The sequence below is a fragment of the Staurois parvus genome, unplaced genomic scaffold (assembly GCF_062004578.1).
Source record: "Staurois parvus isolate SC_StPar_1 unplaced genomic scaffold, SC_StPar_1.0 ptg000144l, whole genome shotgun sequence".
Classification (NCBI taxonomy): Eukaryota; Metazoa; Chordata; class Amphibia; order Anura; family Ranidae; genus Staurois; species Staurois parvus.
In genome coordinates this window covers 1,204,395-1,223,468 of record NW_028317940.1, presented here as the reverse complement: position 1 = coordinate 1,223,468, position 19,074 = coordinate 1,204,395, and the positions used below count along the sequence as shown (strand labels likewise).

At 47.1% G+C, this 19,074-nt stretch overlaps 2 protein-coding genes across 2 annotated transcripts in view; both read right to left on the bottom strand.

Annotated features, from left to right (window-relative positions):
* Positions 1-5,431: 5,431 nt before the first annotated feature.
* Positions 5,432-19,074, bottom strand: part of LOC149465035 (uncharacterized) — a 52,330-nt gene continuing 38,687 nt past the window's right edge. Inside the window, exons 5-11 of the mRNA XM_089673787.1 lie at positions 10,196-10,264; positions 9,934-10,068; positions 9,724-9,847; positions 9,408-9,607; positions 8,802-9,299; positions 8,591-8,720; positions 5,432-8,328 (exon numbers count right to left, since the gene is read on the bottom strand). Coding sequence (XP_089529913.1) covers positions 7,100-8,328; positions 8,591-8,720; positions 8,802-9,299; positions 9,408-9,607; positions 9,724-9,847; positions 9,934-10,068; positions 10,196-10,264 — 2,385 coding nt within the window. The 3' untranslated portion in view covers positions 5,432-7,099. The remainder of the gene's footprint in view (positions 8,329-8,590; positions 8,721-8,801; positions 9,300-9,407; positions 9,608-9,723; positions 9,848-9,933; positions 10,069-10,195; positions 10,265-19,074) is intronic.
* The window catches only part of LOC149465036 (uncharacterized), a 30,791-nt gene continuing 29,247 nt past the window's right edge, over positions 17,531-19,074 (bottom strand). The window contains 3 exon segments of the mRNA XM_089673762.1: positions 17,531-17,626; positions 17,628-18,624; positions 18,889-19,024. Coding sequence (XP_089529888.1) covers positions 17,584-17,626; positions 17,628-18,624; positions 18,889-19,024 — 1,176 coding nt within the window. The 3' untranslated portion in view covers positions 17,531-17,583.

Here is a 19,074-nt window from a genome sequence, read left to right as displayed (position 1 = left end):
GACAACAGACGTGATGATGGAGAAAGAGGACAGGCTTGGAGATGGAGGAAAAGGATGGACGTGACGGTGGAGGAAGAGGATTGACGTGACGGTGGAGGAAGAGGACTGACGTGACGGTGGAGGAAGAGGACTGACGTGACGGTGGAGGAAGAGGACTGACGTGACGGTGGAGGAAGAGGACTGACGTGACGGTGGAGGAAGAGTGTGACGATGGAGGAAGAGGACGGACGTGACGATGGAGGAAGAGGACTGACGTGACGGTGGAGGAAGAGGACTGACGTGACGGTGGAGGAAGAGGACTGACGTGACGGTGGAGGAAGAGTGTGACGATGGAGGAAGAGGACGGACGTGACGATGGAGGAAAAGTGTGACCATGGAGGAAGAGGATGGGTGTGGCGATGGAGGAAGAGGATGGGCGTGGCGATGGAGGAAGAAGACGGGCGTGGCGATGGAGGAAGAGGACAGGCTTGGAGATGGAGGAAGAGGACAGGCTTGGAGATGGAGGAAGTGGACGGCCTTGGAGATGGAGGAAGAGGACGGGTGTGGCAATGGAAGAAGAGTACGGGTATGACGATGATGGAATTGGACAGGCATGACAATGGAAGAAGGACTGAAATGACTATGGAGGAAGAGGACAGATGTGACAATGGAGGAAGAGGATGGGCGTGACAATGAAGAGGAAGGGTGTGACGGTGGAGGAAGAGGACGGACATGACGGGGGGTTGCTGGATGTAAATATAAAATAAGATCTTATTACCTCCTCTGCTGCCACTTCCAGCAATGTCTCCTCTCTACTTCCTCCCAACTCACCTCTCACCTGGAACTTCCTCCTTATACCTGACATCACTTCCTGTCTATAGACATCATAGAGACTTTCAGTCTCCTTGTAAGTGACATCGCCACTTTGTGGAGCTCATAGGAACTGCAGCCTCCCGGAATCCGTCTCGTAGTGTGGAGACAGCCTGAGGCACCTAAACTGGTTAAGAAGGAAATGGAACATTGCACAGCCTCAATATCTGTATTCTCCCCCTAAAATTCTATGCGCATCCATTAGTTAATGGCTCTGCAATCTATTTTTCATGAAATCGTTTCTCGCTGTTGGAGCCCCCATAAGGGCCTCCAAATGATGCGTGTCCCTGGTTGTTGCACTGACCATGCAAGCTTCTCAACCCTTCTGACCCTCTAGGTTAGGACATGCTTAATCACAGATGTAGAGCTACCCCAGCAGGGGTCGCTTGAAAATGCTTGTCCCCAGTGGTCGCCTTCACCTTGCAAACCTCCCGACACTCCCAAACATATTTCAGCAGTGCAGGATAATGATGTAAGAGACACAATTCTTTAGTAACACCTCTATATTGGGCTTATTTAAAATATTAGAACACAGAATGAAGGTTCAGGAGGTAAACCCTCAGTTAAAGCATAAAAGCAAAACACTGATCAAATGGAAATAACCAACTAGCATCTGTTACCAGATTATACGGTCACAAATGGTAGGTTGTAACTATTTAACTGCAACACCAGCGGCATGAGGTGGAAGAAAAGGCTTGTTGACTTATCAACTACCTCTGGGCCACCAGCATCAAAATGCAAAGAATTATGTAAATATATATATATTGTATATACTGTATACTCTGGCATAAGTGGTATTGACACCCTTTAACTAGAAATAGCAGTCCTAATATGTTTAAAGTTCATGATGTGATCGTAGTCAACTTCTGCTAGCAATGGTGGGGCCCATACACAGTAATGAGTAATGGCAAGTCAATGAAGATAACGGGATGTGCTCAAAGCAAAGATCTCCTGATACTGAGGTGTAAAGGTGTCTGCATGCAGTGTTTCTATAGTGTTGTCAGAAAGAAGTTGGGCATCTGCCCAGTCACCAATCCCATGGATAGCATGGCCTCCTAGGAACAGGGTTCTTGCAGAGGCTCTTGGCTGTTCGCAGAGAAATTACCATCTGACAGCCTGTCAGGAAGACAAACAGAGATGACTGGCTGAAGACTGGATAGTGTAAGAGTCATGTACCTGGGAGGAGACTAAAATGACGAGGTCAGCCTCTTCAGCCCAGGCCACACTGAGAGTGGAACAGAGGGTGCCAAGGGACAAGAAGAACACAAGTGCCAGCAGATGTTGATAGGAGATCCTGCAGCAGAAAACGTGGTCCAAGGAGACTGGTGAACCATCAGTTTAGGAATAGCAGCCGTGCTCAGTAGTCCAGCAAAGGTTAGAGGGGCACTCCACTTGTCCTGCAGGCCCAGGACGTGTAGCTTGTCAGAGCTTTCATCAGGCTAGCAGCCGGAACACTCAGAAAGGTGCAGACCTGCAGAGTAGGTACTCCAACAGGTCCGGAAGCCAAGATCGGAGACAGAAGCGAAGTCTCAGGATTAGCCAGGGTCATCAACAGGCGGGTAGCAGGGTACCAAATCATAAGTAAAGTCAGGAACAAGCTGGTACCCTAACTGAGAGTGGAATAGAGGGTGCCAAGGGACAGGAGGGACACAAGTGCCAGCGGATGTTGATAGGAGATCCTGCAGCAGAAGAGGTGGTCCAAGGAGACTGGTGAATCATCAGGTTAAGAACAGCAGCCGTGCTCAGTAGTCCAGCCAAGATTAGAGGGGCACTCCACTTGTGCTGTAGGCCCAGGATGTGTAGCTTGTCAGAGCTTTCATCAGACTGGCGACCGGGACACTCAGCAAGGTGCAGACCTGCAGAGCAGGCACTCGAAGAGGTCAGGAAGCCAAGATCAGAGGCAGAAGCGAAGTCACAGGATTAGCTAGGGTCATCAACAGGCGGGTAGTAGGGTACCAAATCATAAGCAAAGTCAGAAACAAGCTGGTTCCCTAACTGAGAGTGGAACAGATGGTGCCAAGGGACAGGAGGAACACAAGTGCCAGCAGATGTTGATAGGAGATCCTGCAGCAGAAGATGTGGTCCAAGGAGACTGGTGAACCATCAGATCAGGAACAGCAGCCGTGCTCAGTAATCCAGCCAAGGTTAGAGGGGCTCTCGACTTGTGCTGTAGGCCCAGGATGTGTAGTTTGTCAGAGCTTTCATCAGACTGGTGGCCTGAACACTCAGCAAGGTGCAGACCTGCCGAGTAGGCACTCGAACAGGTCGGGAAGCCACGATCGGAGACAGAAGCGAAGTCACAGGATTAGCCAGGGTCATCACCAGGTGGGCAGCAGGGTACCAAATAATAAGCAAAGTCAGGAACAAGCTGGTTCCAGAACTGGCAACAAATCAAGAGCAGAATCCAAGATTAGGTCAGGAACAATCTGGGTCATTAACAAGGGAACACACTGGAAGACCAGTCGGCACTAACAGTGAGCAAGAGCATACCATTAATTTATAGTAGTGATTGGCCTATGCACATTTCTACGAGTGATGCTATGCGCCAGTCACCACCACTCTGGAATTCCTTTAGAACGTCTCACTGGAATTCCCTGACAATAGGAAGAGTTGAAATATGAAGCACCACACCACTGCTAAGAGGTCCAGATACAACTTTATTCCATTAAAGGCCAAGGGTATAATTCAAGAAGTATCCAACGCATTTTGGGGGTCTATGTGCCCCCTTCATCAGGGCTAGAAAGAATATAAGAAGATTTTCATGTCAATCTGACATCGATACAGTGTCCCCTGATGTCAGATTGATATGAAAATCTTATATTCTTTCTAGCCCTGATGAAGGGAGCATGTAGAACCCCGAAATGCATTGGCTATTTCTTGAAATGTACCCCTTGACTTTTAATGGAATACAGTTGTTTCTATGAGCTCTTAGCAGTGGCGTGGCCCTTCAATTTCAACTCACGGTCACTTGTGCTTTTAGGAGGGACACATAGAGCTGATGCCCACTCCACATGTCCAGCATATCTCCCCTACCTCACTCCCAGTAATGGTATGGAGCCCCACCAAGCACCTAGCGCTAGCTCCATGAGTGCTCTTCACTTAGCTGTTCCTCTTCTTCACCTGTGTGCAGGCTGAGGACCTCTGCAGTGCTGATCTGCTCCCGTTGCTATGGGGGATGGATTTTTCTGGCTTTCCTTCTGACTCTCTCCTGATTGTGATTCCGACTTGCTGCTTGACCTCACTCCTACTTGATCTCCTGAGTTTGTCCTAGCTTTTCTCTGGACTCTGGTCCTTCTACCTCTGCTTATCTGTGTAGGACCCTGGCCTGGCTCTTGACATCTGATTGTGTATGACCGTGGCTCCAGATTCCAGACTACACCTTCCCATCTGCTCCTTCAGAACCTGGCTACCTGGTCTGCCTTCCTAGCTCTCTCTGGCATTCCTACACAATCAGTTGCACTGACTGTCTACCACTGCTGACCGTGAGGTGCTCTCTTATCTGCATCAACCACCATCCTTTCGGACCATCCAGGTCCCGGCACCTGTGTTATCCTGAGTCTTGCATGCCTGTTCCCACATTCAGGTGTGTTTGGACCAGAGCCGCAAGGGAAACCCTCTCACCACTTTGGCCTCCACCAAGGTATTTGACACGGCAGCTCATGGAACCTTTAGCAAACTCTTGAGGAACCCTAGGGTTCTATGGAACTCTGGTTGTAAATGGCTGCTCTAGATGCTGCTTCCTCTTAGTGAAGACTCATGAGAGGAACAGATGTGTTCTGTCTCTCCAATCTAAGCATTGAAAGTGTGATCTCTGTAACTTACAGTTTTGATGAGATAGCGGTAACTCCAATCTTAGATGAATAACACAGGCACTGACTCGATCCAGACGACACCTTGTAGATCTTGTGAAGTTTATTCCATAAACTGAGAGAATCTTACAACAATGAACATCAGATAGGTCAAAAGATCATAATGTGATCTTCTCCATGAGACAGGAGGCTTGAAGCAGAGGTGCATTACTGGGAACATGAACAAAGGGGTGGAGCTATCTATATAGCATGAACTAAACCATACATGAAACATGACAAGATGCATTGTATGGTCAAACACAACTAAACAGATGTATACATTAGTATACGGTAGTGCAGTCTGGAAATTGAGTGGAGCTCAGGGGTGGACTGACCATTGGGGAACTCAAGCACTGCCCGAGGGCCCAGGGTCAGTAGGGGACCCCATGAGATGCCCCTAGTACCTTTCATAGCCTTTTTGGGTGTGGTTTAAGTGTGGGCGAGGATACGGGGGGGCCCATGATCCCCTATTGCCCGGGGGCCCGATGAGTTCTCAGTCCGCCCCTGGTGGAGCTCACAATAAAGTCACCGGTAACAATAACTGGTGTAAAGCTCTATGCTTGAGGCACGCTGATTGATCGCTAGCTCTTCAGTCCACACTGGAGCTACTTCTTCAGTTAAACAGGGTCTATTCTTTTAGAGACTCACTCTCTATCTCCATAGATCACTCACGATATCACTCCCATATAACCCCCCCCCCCATCACCATGGATAAAATGAAAGTTAGGCATACATCGGTTAGGCCTACTTTATTTGTAGTGTTCACTAAAGGAATGAAGGAAACAAAAAAAGAACATTTCATGATACAAACCTGAAGGCAGACTTTTATTAAGAAACTTCCAATGAATATCATGATTTTTAGGAATCCAAAAATGTAATTTTTATTGGTTTCATACTAAAATAATGTATTCATATATTTACATTTTTAATCAGGTGATTAAAATGCAAATGGTGAAACAAAAAAGAGGGAGCACCGACCTAGTGCATTATTGTTTAAAAATGTATTTATTGAAGGAAAAAAGTAAGTATCATACTCACAATAGACATAAAAACACAGGCATGTCAAACAAGATGTTTGATCCAAATAGCATCTGAGTCCATATGATGGAACCCTGGATGACCAACTGGCTAACGCGTTTCGAGGACACAACCTCTTCCTCAGGCTCTGTCCTGTGTCCTCAAAAATACATTTGTAAACGATAATGCACTAGGTCGGTGCGCCCTCTTTTTTGTTTCTTCATTTGCATTTAGTGTATTTGGACCACCCCGGTCTGCTGAGGGCAGCAAGCAGTGAATATTCCAGAACATTCCTATTGGTTCTACTGAGTCCATTCCTAGCGCAGGCGAAAAGTGTTTGTTGTGTTGAATATTAAAATGTTACATCTGAAAATATTTTTCACCTTAGGACAGCGGGTGGCTCTCTCCATACAAAAGAAGCTGCCTGTGACCGACTCAAATGACCAATCCTGACATGTAGTCGGCATTCCTCTTTTCTTCCTCCAGAAACAATATCTAGCTCCTCTCTCATCACGATGTCTTCAAATCTTCTTCTTAAGAGGGCAGATGGACAACACTGCTAGAGGGACTCAACCAGATGTGACACAACCTTCTATCTCCAGATATACATTTAAAGTCTCTAGTATCTGGGACAGATGGATGTCTCCTCTTTCAGGAATAAAGACTCTGAGCTATAGGAGTTAAAACTTTATTCAGAACATATAAAGATTAAAGGAGAACTCAGCCACATAATTTCTGAGGTGCTCTCCTGTTGGTGAACTCTCTATATAGAGGAATCAGGACCTCCTTCTTCCTGCCGGTGACCCCTCTAGTGATAGGATCTATATAGAGGAATTGGGACCTCCTTCCTCCTGCTGGTGATAAAAAGTTCTATATAGAGAAATCAGGACCTCCTTCCTCCTGCCGGTGACCCCTCTAGTGATAGGATCTATATAGAGGAATCGGGACCTCCTTCCTCCTGCTGGTGATATAAAGTTCTATATAGAGGAATCAGGACCTCCTTTCTGCTGCTGGTGACCCCTCTAGTGATAGGATCTATATAGAGGAATCAGGACCTCCTTCCTCTCGCCGGTGACCCCTCTAGTGATATAAAGATCTATATAGAGGAATCGGGACCTCCTTCCTCCCGCCGGTGACCCCTCTAGTGATATAAAGATCTATATAGAGGAATCAGGACCTACTTGCTCCCGCCAGTGACCCCTCTAGTGATATAAAGATCCATATAGAGGAATCAGGACCTCCTTCCTCCCGCCAGTGACCCCTCTAGCGATATAAAGATCCATATAGAGGAATCAGGACCTCCTTCCTCCCGCCGGTGATCCCTTTAGGGATATTTTATCTTCAAGGTGGTCTGATTTTTGTGTATAACGTTTCCCGCACGCAAGTCAGGCATATGGCTTCTCATCTGTGTGCGATCGCTGATGTCTGGAAAGATGGGACTTCTGTGAAAAAGATTTTCCACATTCAGGACAGGAATACGGCTTCTCACCAGTGTGTAATCTTTGATGTCTCGAAAGACAGACCTTCTGGGAAAAATGTTTACCACACTCAGGGCAGGCATATGGCTTCTCGCCTGTGTGCGATCTCTGGTGTCTAGAAAGATGGGCCTTCTGTGAAAAACATTTCCCGCACTCAGGACAGGAATACAACTTCTGGCCCGTGTGCAATGTCTGATGTTTGGAATAAATGGATTTCTGTGAAAAACATTTCCCGCACTCAGGGCAGCAGTAAGGCTTCTCACCTGTGTGAGATCTTTGATGTACACGAAGGTCTGATTTCTGCGGATAACATTTCCCGCACTCAGTACAGGCATATGGCTTCTCGCCCGTGTGCAATCTCTGATGTCTGGAAAGATGGGCCTTCTGTGAAAAACGTTTCCCGCACTCAGGACAGGAATACAACTTATGGCCTGTGTGCAATATCTGATGTTTAGAAAAACTGGATTTCTGTGGATAACATTTCCCACACTCCGTACAGGTATATGGTTTCTCGCCCGTGTGCAATCTCTGATGTCTGGCAAGATGGGCCTTCAGTGAAAAACATTTCCCGCAATCAGGGCAGGAGTAAGGTTTCTCCCCAGTGTGAGTTCTTTGATGCACACGAAGGTCTGGTTTTCGTAAAAAACATTTCCCGCATTCAGAACAGGAATGCGGCTTCTCTCTTGTGTGTAAACTCTGATGTACAGAAAGAGAGGACTTTTCTAGAAAATATTTTCCATAGTCCGGGTAGGAATACAAATTTTCCTCCATGTGAGATCTGTAATGTATGTCCAGTTCTGATTTAAGAAGAAAACATTTCCCGCACTCAGAACAGGAATGAAGCTTCTCTCCCTTGTCATCTCTTTGAAGATTTAGATTTAACTCTGAGCTAAATATTTCCCCCCATTCAGGACAAGAAAATGTCTTCTCCCCCTGAACCCCGGCCCCATCCCCCACAGTACATGGTTGCTCAGAGTCAGAGGAATTCCATGGTCTCTTCACACTGGGAAGTCCACCATCCATAGTGGAGCTCATTGTCTTTTCTTCGACACAATCTGCTGGGATGTCCTCATCTTCCATTTTACAACCTGGAGATAAAGTGAGACGATCCTTTGAGGGTTTCTCCATGGCGGGTCCTGGAAAAATAGAAAAACATCATCAATAGATAGGAGAGGGTTAGTTCACTTCCATCAAGATTCCATCTGGATCAGGGAGATAGGAGGGAGCAGATGTTCTCTGTGGATGTCCCAACCAGCTGGGACTCCTCCCCTCTTCAGTCAAAGGGCCTTTGGTCCTCCCGCCTTGTCAGAGGAGCAGGAACCAATAAGGGCTTGGGGGGGGGGGGGGGTGGTAACAGAGCAGAGATAAGAAGATAATAGAAGAATATATTCTGGTCACCTGTGCTGATCTCTGTAGGAGTGTCCTCTATGAATGTTCTCCTCATTCCAGCCTTCATCACACCAAACTCCCCATCCTCTTCTTTATACTCTTCTTTAACAACAATATTATAATCCCTGAAGTTTCCAGTCTAAATATTTCATAAAACACTTATTAAAAGAAACAAGATTATGAATATATAAGTAACTATCAGTGATTGTCAATCATCTACCTGATGATGGTGAGGGATGGTGTGACCTTCCTGTGTAGAATTCCGGGAATACAGAGGACGGGGACATCTCTCTGGTGGGTTCCCATGACTGGATCCATCTACCTGATGATGGTGAGGGATGGTGTGACCTTCCTCTGTGGAATTCCAGGAATACAGAGGACGGGGACATCTCTCTGGTGGGTTCCCATGACTGGATCCATCTACCTGATGATGGTGAGGGATGGTGTGACCTTCCTCTGTGGAATTCCAGGAATACAGAGGACGGGGACATCTCTCTGGTGGGTTCCCATGACTGGATCCATTTTCCATGATGATGTCACCATCCAGACACATCCCTTGTCTGTTACAGGAGAATGTCCCAGAATTCCCGGCACCGCTCACCTCTCCTGTCAGCAACTCCATCATCTGTGGACCATCCTCCACCATAGACTGCTGACTGCCAAACATCTTTTCTTCTTCCACTTTAACCTCAATTTTGATGTCTTTCAGTACTTCAGCCTAAAGCGTAAATGCAATAGAATGGATTCATAACAAGGAACAAATGAATACATGAAAGAATGTCCTGTCATAGCTTCGAATTGTATTCTAGTTGCTCTGTTCACCTACCTGATGATGGTGAGGGATGGTGTGACCTTCCTGTGTGGAATCCCGGGAATACAGAGGACGGGGACATCTCTCTGGTGGGTTCCCATGACTGGATCCATCTACCTGATGATGGTGAGGGATGGTGTGACCTTCCTGTGTTGAATCCCGGGAATACAGAGAACGGGGACATTTCTCTGGTGGGTTCCCATGACTGGATCCATCTGTAGGAAACACGCACACTGACTGAATCCATTGTTTCTATGTGTTTATCAGATGATGGGGGATCTAGGTGGATCCTCCGTACTGCTCTCTCCTTTCCAATAAAGTCTCCTCTTACCCGGTGATGTGAGAGGCGGCTGATTGTCCATCATGACGTCCTTGTAGAGGTCCTTGTGTCCTTCTAAATACTCCCACTCCTCCATGGAGAAATAGACAGTGACACCCTGACACCTTATAGGGACCTGACACACACAATGATACAGTCACCATCCAGACACATCCCTTGTCTGATACTGGAGAATGTCCCAGAATTCCTGGCACTGCTCACCTCTCCTGTCAGCAGCTCCATCATCTTCTTGGTGACTTCTAGAATCTTCTGCATGTTGTGTCTCTCAGGGTTTAGGGAGTCACATGGAGGCACTGTGATGGTCATATGATCACCTGACTTCAGAAGAGGAAATCTCTGTATTGGGGAACCAATAGGAACATCATGTTAGACTCCCAGAATCCTCCTCACCTCTCCGGTCAGGTCTGTGTTTTATTAATAGAGATGAGAGTGATGTCATGGGACCTCCCAGAATCCTCCTCACCTCTCCGGTCAGCAGGTAGATGATCTCCAGGGTGAGGTTTAGTATCCTCTCAGTCATGTGACTCCGGTCTTCCTCCATCCTCATTGGTCATGTGATCTATACAGGTTTCCTGTAGACCAATAATTGATAACAGAGAATGATCTGGACTGTACTGGTTGTACAATATTAGGATGGGGGGGAGGGGGGATAATATGAAGATCTCTATCATGGAAGAACAGTCCCAAGTAGCATTGCACACAGAGGAACATTTATTTTAGCATTTGCCATTTTTTTTGATCCAGGAACCTCTTGCCCTTTGGCCAGCTGGCACTGGTGCACCTAGCATATTTGGATGGGACTCCCTCCCATCCAAACACTTTGGTACAGATTCCACAGTAAAGTCACCCCTCAGTACACCCCTTCTTTCCAGTGTAACCCCTCAGTACAGACCACCCCCCCTCCCCCACACTCATATCCCAACTTATCAGAACAGACAGCCCTTCTGAACCTAAACCCTCAGTACAAATTTCTAAGTACAGATCCATTCTTCCATCTACCGCTCCAGTACAGACACCCCCTCCAAGACTAACTCTATTGTACACTCTCCCCTTTAGTGCAGATCTTCTTATCAATCAGTGGCAGTTCATAACAAGGGATGGCCTTCCCTCAGCTTCAGGCTAAACCCCTCCATACAGACCCCCTCAGCAGAGTCCATCCTCCCACCTTTCAGCCTAACTCCGGAGTACTGACTCCTTCTGATCTTAACCCTTCAGTACAGACCCCCCAGTACAGACCCACCCCCTTTAATGTAGATCTCCTTACTGATCAGCAGCAGTTCAGAGTAAAGGATGTGCTCCTCCCAGTTGTGTCATGTGAGCAAAGACGAGGAGGACCCTCCCTTTTGATCTGAACTGCCACTGTCAAACTGATCATTTTACAGCAAAAAAAAAACCCCAAATCTGATTTCCTGTACTTCCAAATAAAACCCCGAACCCTCACTCCCAGGACAAGTCATATAATACATTAGTTGGGAAAAGTGACACGTCTCCAAAATTAGGAGAATGTTCCGGCCACGGAAGTGGGGGAATGTTCTGCCCCTGAAGGGGTTAATCTGGGTTCCCACACTATATATGTGTGTATCATCATCTGCTGGAGATAAAAGACGTCACAGTGACTATGGAGGAAGAGGACGGTTGTGACGGTGGAAGAGGATGGACATGACGGTGGAGGAAGAGGACAGACATGACAGTGGAGGAAGAGGACGGGTGTGACGATGGAAGATGACGGGCGTGACGATGGAGGAAGAGGACGGATAGGACGATGGAGGAAGAGGACGGATAGGATGATTAAGAGGACAGATGTGACGATGGAGGAAGAGGACAGACATGACAATGAAGGAAAAGGATGGGCATGACAATGGAGGAAGAGGATGGACATGACAATGGAGGAAGAGGACAGACATGACAATGGAGGTAGAGGATGGACAAGACAATGGAGGAAGAGAACGGATGCAATGATGAAAGAAGAGGATGGGCATGACAATGGAGGAAGCGGATGGACATGACGATGGAGGAAGAGGACGGACATGACGGGAGGTTACTGGGTGTAAATATAAAATAACATCGTATTACCTCCTCTGCTGCCACTTCCACCAATGTCTCCTGTCTACTTCCTCCCGACTCGCCTCTCACTGGGAATTTCCTATTTATAACCTGACATCACTTCCTCTCTGTACCTGACATCACTTCCTGTCTTCCACAGAGACTTCCCATGTGGCTTTCCAAGCCTTGTGATTTCCCCATTAATCCAAAGAACCCCCAGGCATTGGTGATGTGGGTCTCCCCCTCGTTGTCCTTCTAAAAAGTACCCAACAACGCGCTGTCCATATCTTCTGCAGCAAGGCAGCCAAGAAAAGTCCCAAATCCCTGTACAGATAGGATGGGGAATCACTCCTCTTTCAGCATGTTTCCCCCCCATGACACATGGATGCAAAGAACCCCAGCAGAGAGGAAAGGGTGGAAATGGCTCCTGCTGCCCAGGGTACGATGGTGAAGAATTAGCCAAGTACGGGAGGAGGGAGACCTTCCAAGAGAAACGATACAACAGAGACCATAACAGCCAGAGAACTTCTCTCAACGATATCTGCTGCTTAGGAACCGGGCACAATGCTACAATCCACGTATGAAGCAGCTGTTGTAGTGATTCTAAAGCCAGGAAAGGACCCAAAGCTCCCAGACTCCAGTAGACCCATTTCGCTCTTGACGCCCAATCTCAAAAAAATTTGGCCAAAGTTATTGTTAACCGTTGGCCTACAGACCTAGCCAAACCGATCCATGCTGATCAGTCAGGATTAATTGCAAACAGATCCACAATTGTCAATACACACAGACTCTATTTCAATCTCCAGCTACCTGCATCTAACTCTGGAAATGGAACCGTTCTGTCATTGGATGCCGCAAGGGCATTTGACAGCGTAGAAAGGCATTATTTGTAATGGGTCCTCAAACTTCTCTATCATGCCCCAAGAGCCTGCCGTAGGATTCATAATGCCTTGTCATACTCCTTTGAGAGGTACTAGACAAGGTCTGCCTGTCTTCTCCTCTTCTATTTCCTTTAGCCATCGAGCCGTTAGCAGCAGCTATACAAGAGGACTCTACTATATGGGTTTTAGAAGAGGAAAATCAAAAGAGAAGTTAGCATTATGCACAGATGATGGTTTGTTGTTCTTAGGTGACACAAGTACTTCATTGGGGGTTGATCAAGGTCGTCAGGTCATATTCTGGCTTTGCATTCCACTGGAATAAATCTAATCTATTGCCCATCAATCTCCTGTGATTGATGAGGTTGATAATATTACACCATATTGCCTCAAGTATTGGGCCTCCTGCCTTTCCACGCACATGACCTTTAATGACCTCTCAGTCATAGTCCATAGGGTTCAATATTGAGTTGACCCCGCCCTTTGCAGCTATAACAGCTTCAACTCTTCTGGGAAGGATGTCCACAAGGTTTAGGAGGGTGTCTATGGGAAGGTTGGACTATTCTTCCAGAAGCACATTTGTCAGGTCAGGCACTGATGTCGAGGGAGGAGGCCTGGTTCGCAGTCTCCGCCCTAATTCATCCCAAAGGTGTTCTATGGGGTTGAGGTCAGGACTCTGTGCAGGCCAGTCAAGTTCCTCCACCCCAAACTGGCTCCTCCATGTCTTTATGGACCTTGCTTTTGTGTACTGGTGTGCAGTCATGTTGGAACAGGAAGGGGCCATCCCCAAACTCTTCCCACAAAAATGGGAGCATGAAATTGTCCAAAAGGTCGCCTTAAGAGTTTCCTTCACTGGAACTAGGGGGCCAAGTTCAACCCCTGAAAAACAACCCCACACCATAACCCCCCCTCCACCAAACTTTACACTTGGCGCTATACAAACAGGCAAGTACCGTTCTTCTGGCAACCGCCAAACCCAGACACGTCCATCGGATTGCCAGAGAAGCGTGATTGGTCACTAAAGAGAACACGTCCCCCCTGCTCTTGAGTCCAGTGGCGGCGTGCTTTATACCACGGCATCCGACGCTTTGCATTGCACTTGGTGATGGAAGGCTTGGATGCAGCTGCTCGGCCATGGAAACCCATTCCATGAAGCTCTCTACGCACTGTTGTTGTGCTCATCTGAAGGCCACACCAAGTTTGGAGGTCTTTAGCTTTTGACTCTGCAGACAGTTGGCGACTTCTGTGCACTGTGCGCTTCAGCATGCGCTGACCCTGCCCTGTCATGTGACGTGGCCTACCACTTGGTGGCTGAGTGGCTGTTGTTACCAGTTGCTTCCACTTTGTTATAATCCCACTAACAGTTGAGCGAGGAATATTTAGTAGTCAGGAAATGTCATGGATGGACTTATTGCACAGGTGGCCACCTATCACGGGACCACGCTTGGAGTCACTGAGCTCCTGAGAGAGACCCATTCTTTCACCAATGTTTGTAGAAGCAGTCTGCATGCCTAGGGGCTTGATTGTATACACCTGTGGCCATGGAGGAGATTGGAGAACCTGAATCACATGATTGGGAGGGCGAGGCCAATACTTTTAGCAATATAGTGTATATTCAGGCTTTGCAATCAACTAGAATAAATCTAACCGGAGCTACACAGGACCTCTTCGTCAAGCTTCAGAAAAATGTCAACAATAAAAAAAAGCCAGTGCTCCTACGTGATTCAAACACTTTGCAAAATGGATTTATCCAATAAGGAAGATAAGACTCCTTCCTGTACTAAGTAGTCCTTCATAGCATATTAAAGAACACACATAGTTAATCAATAATGTCTTCTGAGCCCTAATCCATCTGGAATCCTGATCCAGTTATTTGATCTTTCTTTATTTCCACTTGATAAACTCTTAGTAACACCACAAATGTGCGTTCACCTTCTCTATTAACGCTTTAACCACTTGCAGGGATTCAATTCCCAGTCCAGACTCTCTAGGATAACCTTTTTCAACCAGAGTTCCGTGGAACCCTAGGGTTACTTCTGAGGTTGTTAGGGGTGCTTTGAGCAACTTCTCCATCTCATGAGCAACTACTGTTTGGGTGCGCCCATTGAGGCCAACAGGATTGTTAAAAAAAAAGTAATGATATTTGACCCTCCCCCCACCTGAAGCAAAGCAACTTATCTCCATGTTGATGAAGGTCCTCTACCGCACAACCCTCCCTGGCAGGGTGGTTGTGGAGGTCTATGGATGGAACCCTAGGAGTTGATAGGGATTCCTTGAACAACGAGCAACCTCTTCATCTCAGATGAGTAACCACTGTTTGGGTGTCCCCATTGAAGCCAACAGGAGCTGAATTTTTTTTAAAAAGTAATGATATATGACCCTCCCCCCACCTGAAGCAAAGCAACTTATCTCTATGTTGATAAAGGTCCTCTTCCCCACAACCCTGGCATGGTGGTTGTGGATGGAACCTTTGGGTTCCTTCAGAAGTTGATAGGGGTTCCTAAAACAATGAGCAACTTCCCAATCTCAGATGAGTAACCACTGTTTGGGTGCCCCCAACGAAAGCAACAGGAGCTGAATTTTTTAAAAAACATAATATTTGACCCCCCTGAAGCAAAGCAACTTATCTCCATGTTGATGAAGGTCCTTTTCCCCACAACCCTAGCAGGGTGGTTGTGGAGGTCTGTGGATGGAACCCTAGAAGTTGATAGGAGTTCCTTAAACAATGAGCAACTTCCCCATCTCAGATGAGTAACCACTGTTTGGGTGCCCACATTGAAGCCAACAGGAGCTGAATTAAAAAAAAAAATAATGATATTTGACCCCCCCCCCCCCCCACCTGAAGCAAAGCAACTTATCTTCATATTGATAAAGATCCTCTTCCCCACAACCCTGGCATGGTGGTTGTGGATGGAACCCTTGGGTTCCGTCAGACGTTGATAGGGGTTCCTTGAACAATGAGCATCTTCCCCATCTCACATGAGTAACCACGGTTTGGGTGCCCCCACTGAAGCCAACAGGAGCTGGTGGCTACGGCTGTCAATCACCGGGTCCCAGCCGGAGATTCCCCGTCAGCACCCGGCGATCGCTGTGTAGAACTGGCAGGGGAGAGACCTGCGTGTAAACAAAACAGATCTCTCCTGCCGGCAAGGACATGCTGCTTTGTATTTCTGTGCACAGCATGTCTCCCTAGTAACACAGCACACAGTTAACCCTTTGATCGCCCCAGATGTTAACCTCTTCCTGCCCAGTGCCATTAGGACAGTGTCAGGGCTTTTTCTTAGCAATGATCACTGTATTGGTGTCAGAATGCCCGATGCAGTCCCGCTATAAGTCGCTGATCGTTGCCATTACTAGTAGAAAAAAAACAATAAAATCCCAGTATCTATCCCGTCATTTGTAGATGCGATAACTTTCACGTAAACCAATTCATTTACACGTATCAGGATTTTTTTTTCAGTGAAGACATGGAGCGGGAGACATTTTGGCCGAAATTTATGACGAAATTTGATTTTTAAAATTTTTTTTTATAAAAGTCCAAAATGTTTTTTTTTTTTAAATTATCAGGATTTTTTATTTATAGCACAAAAAATAAAAAAATGCAGAGGGGATCCAATACCACCAAAAGAAAGCTCTATTCGTGGGAAAAAAAGGACGGAAATTTCATTTGGGTGGGGCGATGCATGACCGCACAATTGTCATGGAAAGTAACGCAGCGCCGTGGCGCAAAAAAATGGCCTGGTCAGGAAGGGGGGAGGGGAGCGGGGGAATCCTCTAGAGGGGGAGGAGGGAGGGGAATCCTTTGGAGGGGGAGGGGTCAAAGAGTTTGTCATAAATCCCAGGGTTCCTTCAGGAGGTTCCATGAGCAATGAGTAACTTCTGCATCTCAGATGAGTGATCACTGTGGAGGAAGTCTTTCTTTAAGGGTGGGGATCTTCCCAATGCTGTAAAGGACAATACTCTAAGTCAGGGGTGTCACTGGTGGCCCTCCAGCTGTTGTAGAAATACAAGTCCCATGAGGCATTGCAAAACTGACAGTTACAAGCATGACTCCCAAAGGCAGAGGCATGATGGGACTTGTAGTTTTGTAACAGCTGGAGGGCCACAGTTGCCCACCCCTGCCCTAAGTCATTGGGCTCCAAACTGCGGCCCTTTGCTTGTCTCTGTCCGGCCCTCGGTGTACTATTCCTTCCACTGACACCAATGATGGGGCACTATTCCCCCCACTGACACCAATGATGGGGCACTATTCCTCCCACTGATACCAACAAGGAGGTACTATTTCTTTCACTAATACCAATGATGGGGCACTATTCGTTCCACTGACACCAATAATGGGCCACTATTTCTTCCACTGACAATGATGGGGCACTATTCCTTCTACTGACACCAATGATGGGGCACTATTCCTTCCACTGACACCAATGATGAGGCACTATTCCTCCCACTGATACCAATGATGGACACTATTCCTCCCACTGACACCAATGATGGACACTATTCCTCCCACTGACACCAATGATGGGGCAATATTCCTCCCACTGATACCAATGATGGGGCACCATTCCTCCTTCCACTGACTACAAGCACTACTGACGCTGGGACATTTTCTACTCCCACCGGCCACTCAGGCCCTCCTAAGGTCTGAAGGACAGGATTCCAGCCCTTGGTTTAGAAGGTTTGGAGACCCCGGGTCTAAGTGGCCATCACACTAATGTACCGGGAAAATATTAATATAGAAATTAGTAAAGGTTTCCTGAGCCCGGAAAATTACTTCAAGGGTTCCTCCATGTCAAAACAGTTGGGAAAGGCTCTCTAGGGTGTCATCAGAGAGGTCTCCAGGTTCCATGCTCGGGATAAAGCATACAGCATGGTGCTTCCCGTATAAAAAGGAATTTATTAAAGACGCACCCAGACCCGGGCACTGGTGTCATTCACAGGATTTCATGCACTTAGTACAGTAAAACGGCTTCTCCCGAGTGAGATTCTTTATGTATAGCAAGATCTGATTTCTGTGTAAAACATTTCCCGCACTCAGGGCAGCCATAAGGCTTCTTGGCCATGTGCAATCTCTGATGGCTGGAAAGGTAGGACTTCTGTGAGAATGATTTTCCGCACTCAGTGCAGGAATACGGCCTCTCGCCTGAATGAGTTCTTCTATGTGTGACGAGGTCCGATTTCTGCGTATAACATTTCCCACACTCTGGGCAGGAATACGGCTTCTGGCCTGTGTGAAAACTCTGATGTCTGGAAAAAGAGGACTTCTGTGCAAAACATTTCCCACACTCAGGGCAGACATAAGGCTTCTCGCCTGTGTGAGATCTCTGATGTATGAAAAGAATGAACTTCTTTGAGAAACATTTCCCGCACTCAAGACAGGAGTAAGGCTTCTCCCCCGTGTGAGATCTTTGATGTACTAGAAGGTCGAATTTTCGTTGATAACATTTTCCGCACTCAGAACAGGAATACGGTTTCTCACCTGTGTGTAATCTGTAATGTGTGACAAGTTTTGATTTATGGAGAAAACATTTCCCGCACTCAGAACAGGAATGAAGCTTTTCACCTGTGTGAGTTCTCTGATGTACAGAAAGACTTAAATCAGAGCTAAAACTTTCCCCACACTCAGTGCAGGAAAATCTCTTCTCCCCCTGAACCCCGGCCCCATCCCCCACAGTACGAGGATACTCAGAGCCAGAGGGATTCCATGGTCCATCCACACTGGGAAGTCCACCATCCATAGTGGAGCTCATTGTCTTTTCTCCGGCACATAAAACCCCGGCCCCATCCCCCACAGTACGAGGTTTCTCAGAGTCAGAGGGATTCCATGGTCTTTCCACAGTGGGAAGTCCACCATCCATAGTGGAGCTCATTGTCTTTTCTCCGGCACAATCTCCTGGGATGTCCTCATCTTCCATTTTAGAACCTGGAGATAAAGTGAGACGATCCTTTGAGGGTTTCTCCATGGCGGGTCCTGGAAAAATAGAAAAACATCATCAATAGATAGGAGAGGGTTAGTTCACTTCCATCAAGATTCCATCTGGATCAGGGAGATAGGAGGGAGCAGATGTTCTCTGTGGATGTCCCAACCAGCTGGGACTCCTCCCTCTCTTCAAAGAGCCTTTGGTCCTCCCAGATCACTTCTACATTTACACCGCCTTGTCAGAGGAGCAGGAACCAATGGGGGCTGGGGGGGCGGTAACAGAGCAGAGATAAGAGAAGAACATATTCTGGTCACCTGTGCTGATCTCTGTAGGAGTGTCCTCCTCTATGAATGTCCTCCTCATTCCAGCCTCCTCCGTATATTGCTGATCATCCCTCTCATACGTCTCTTCTACTTCACCCTCAACTTTCATGTTCATCAGATCTTCACCCTAAACCAACAGAATGGCAGAAAATAACATCTGTAACATAGAAGGATTTA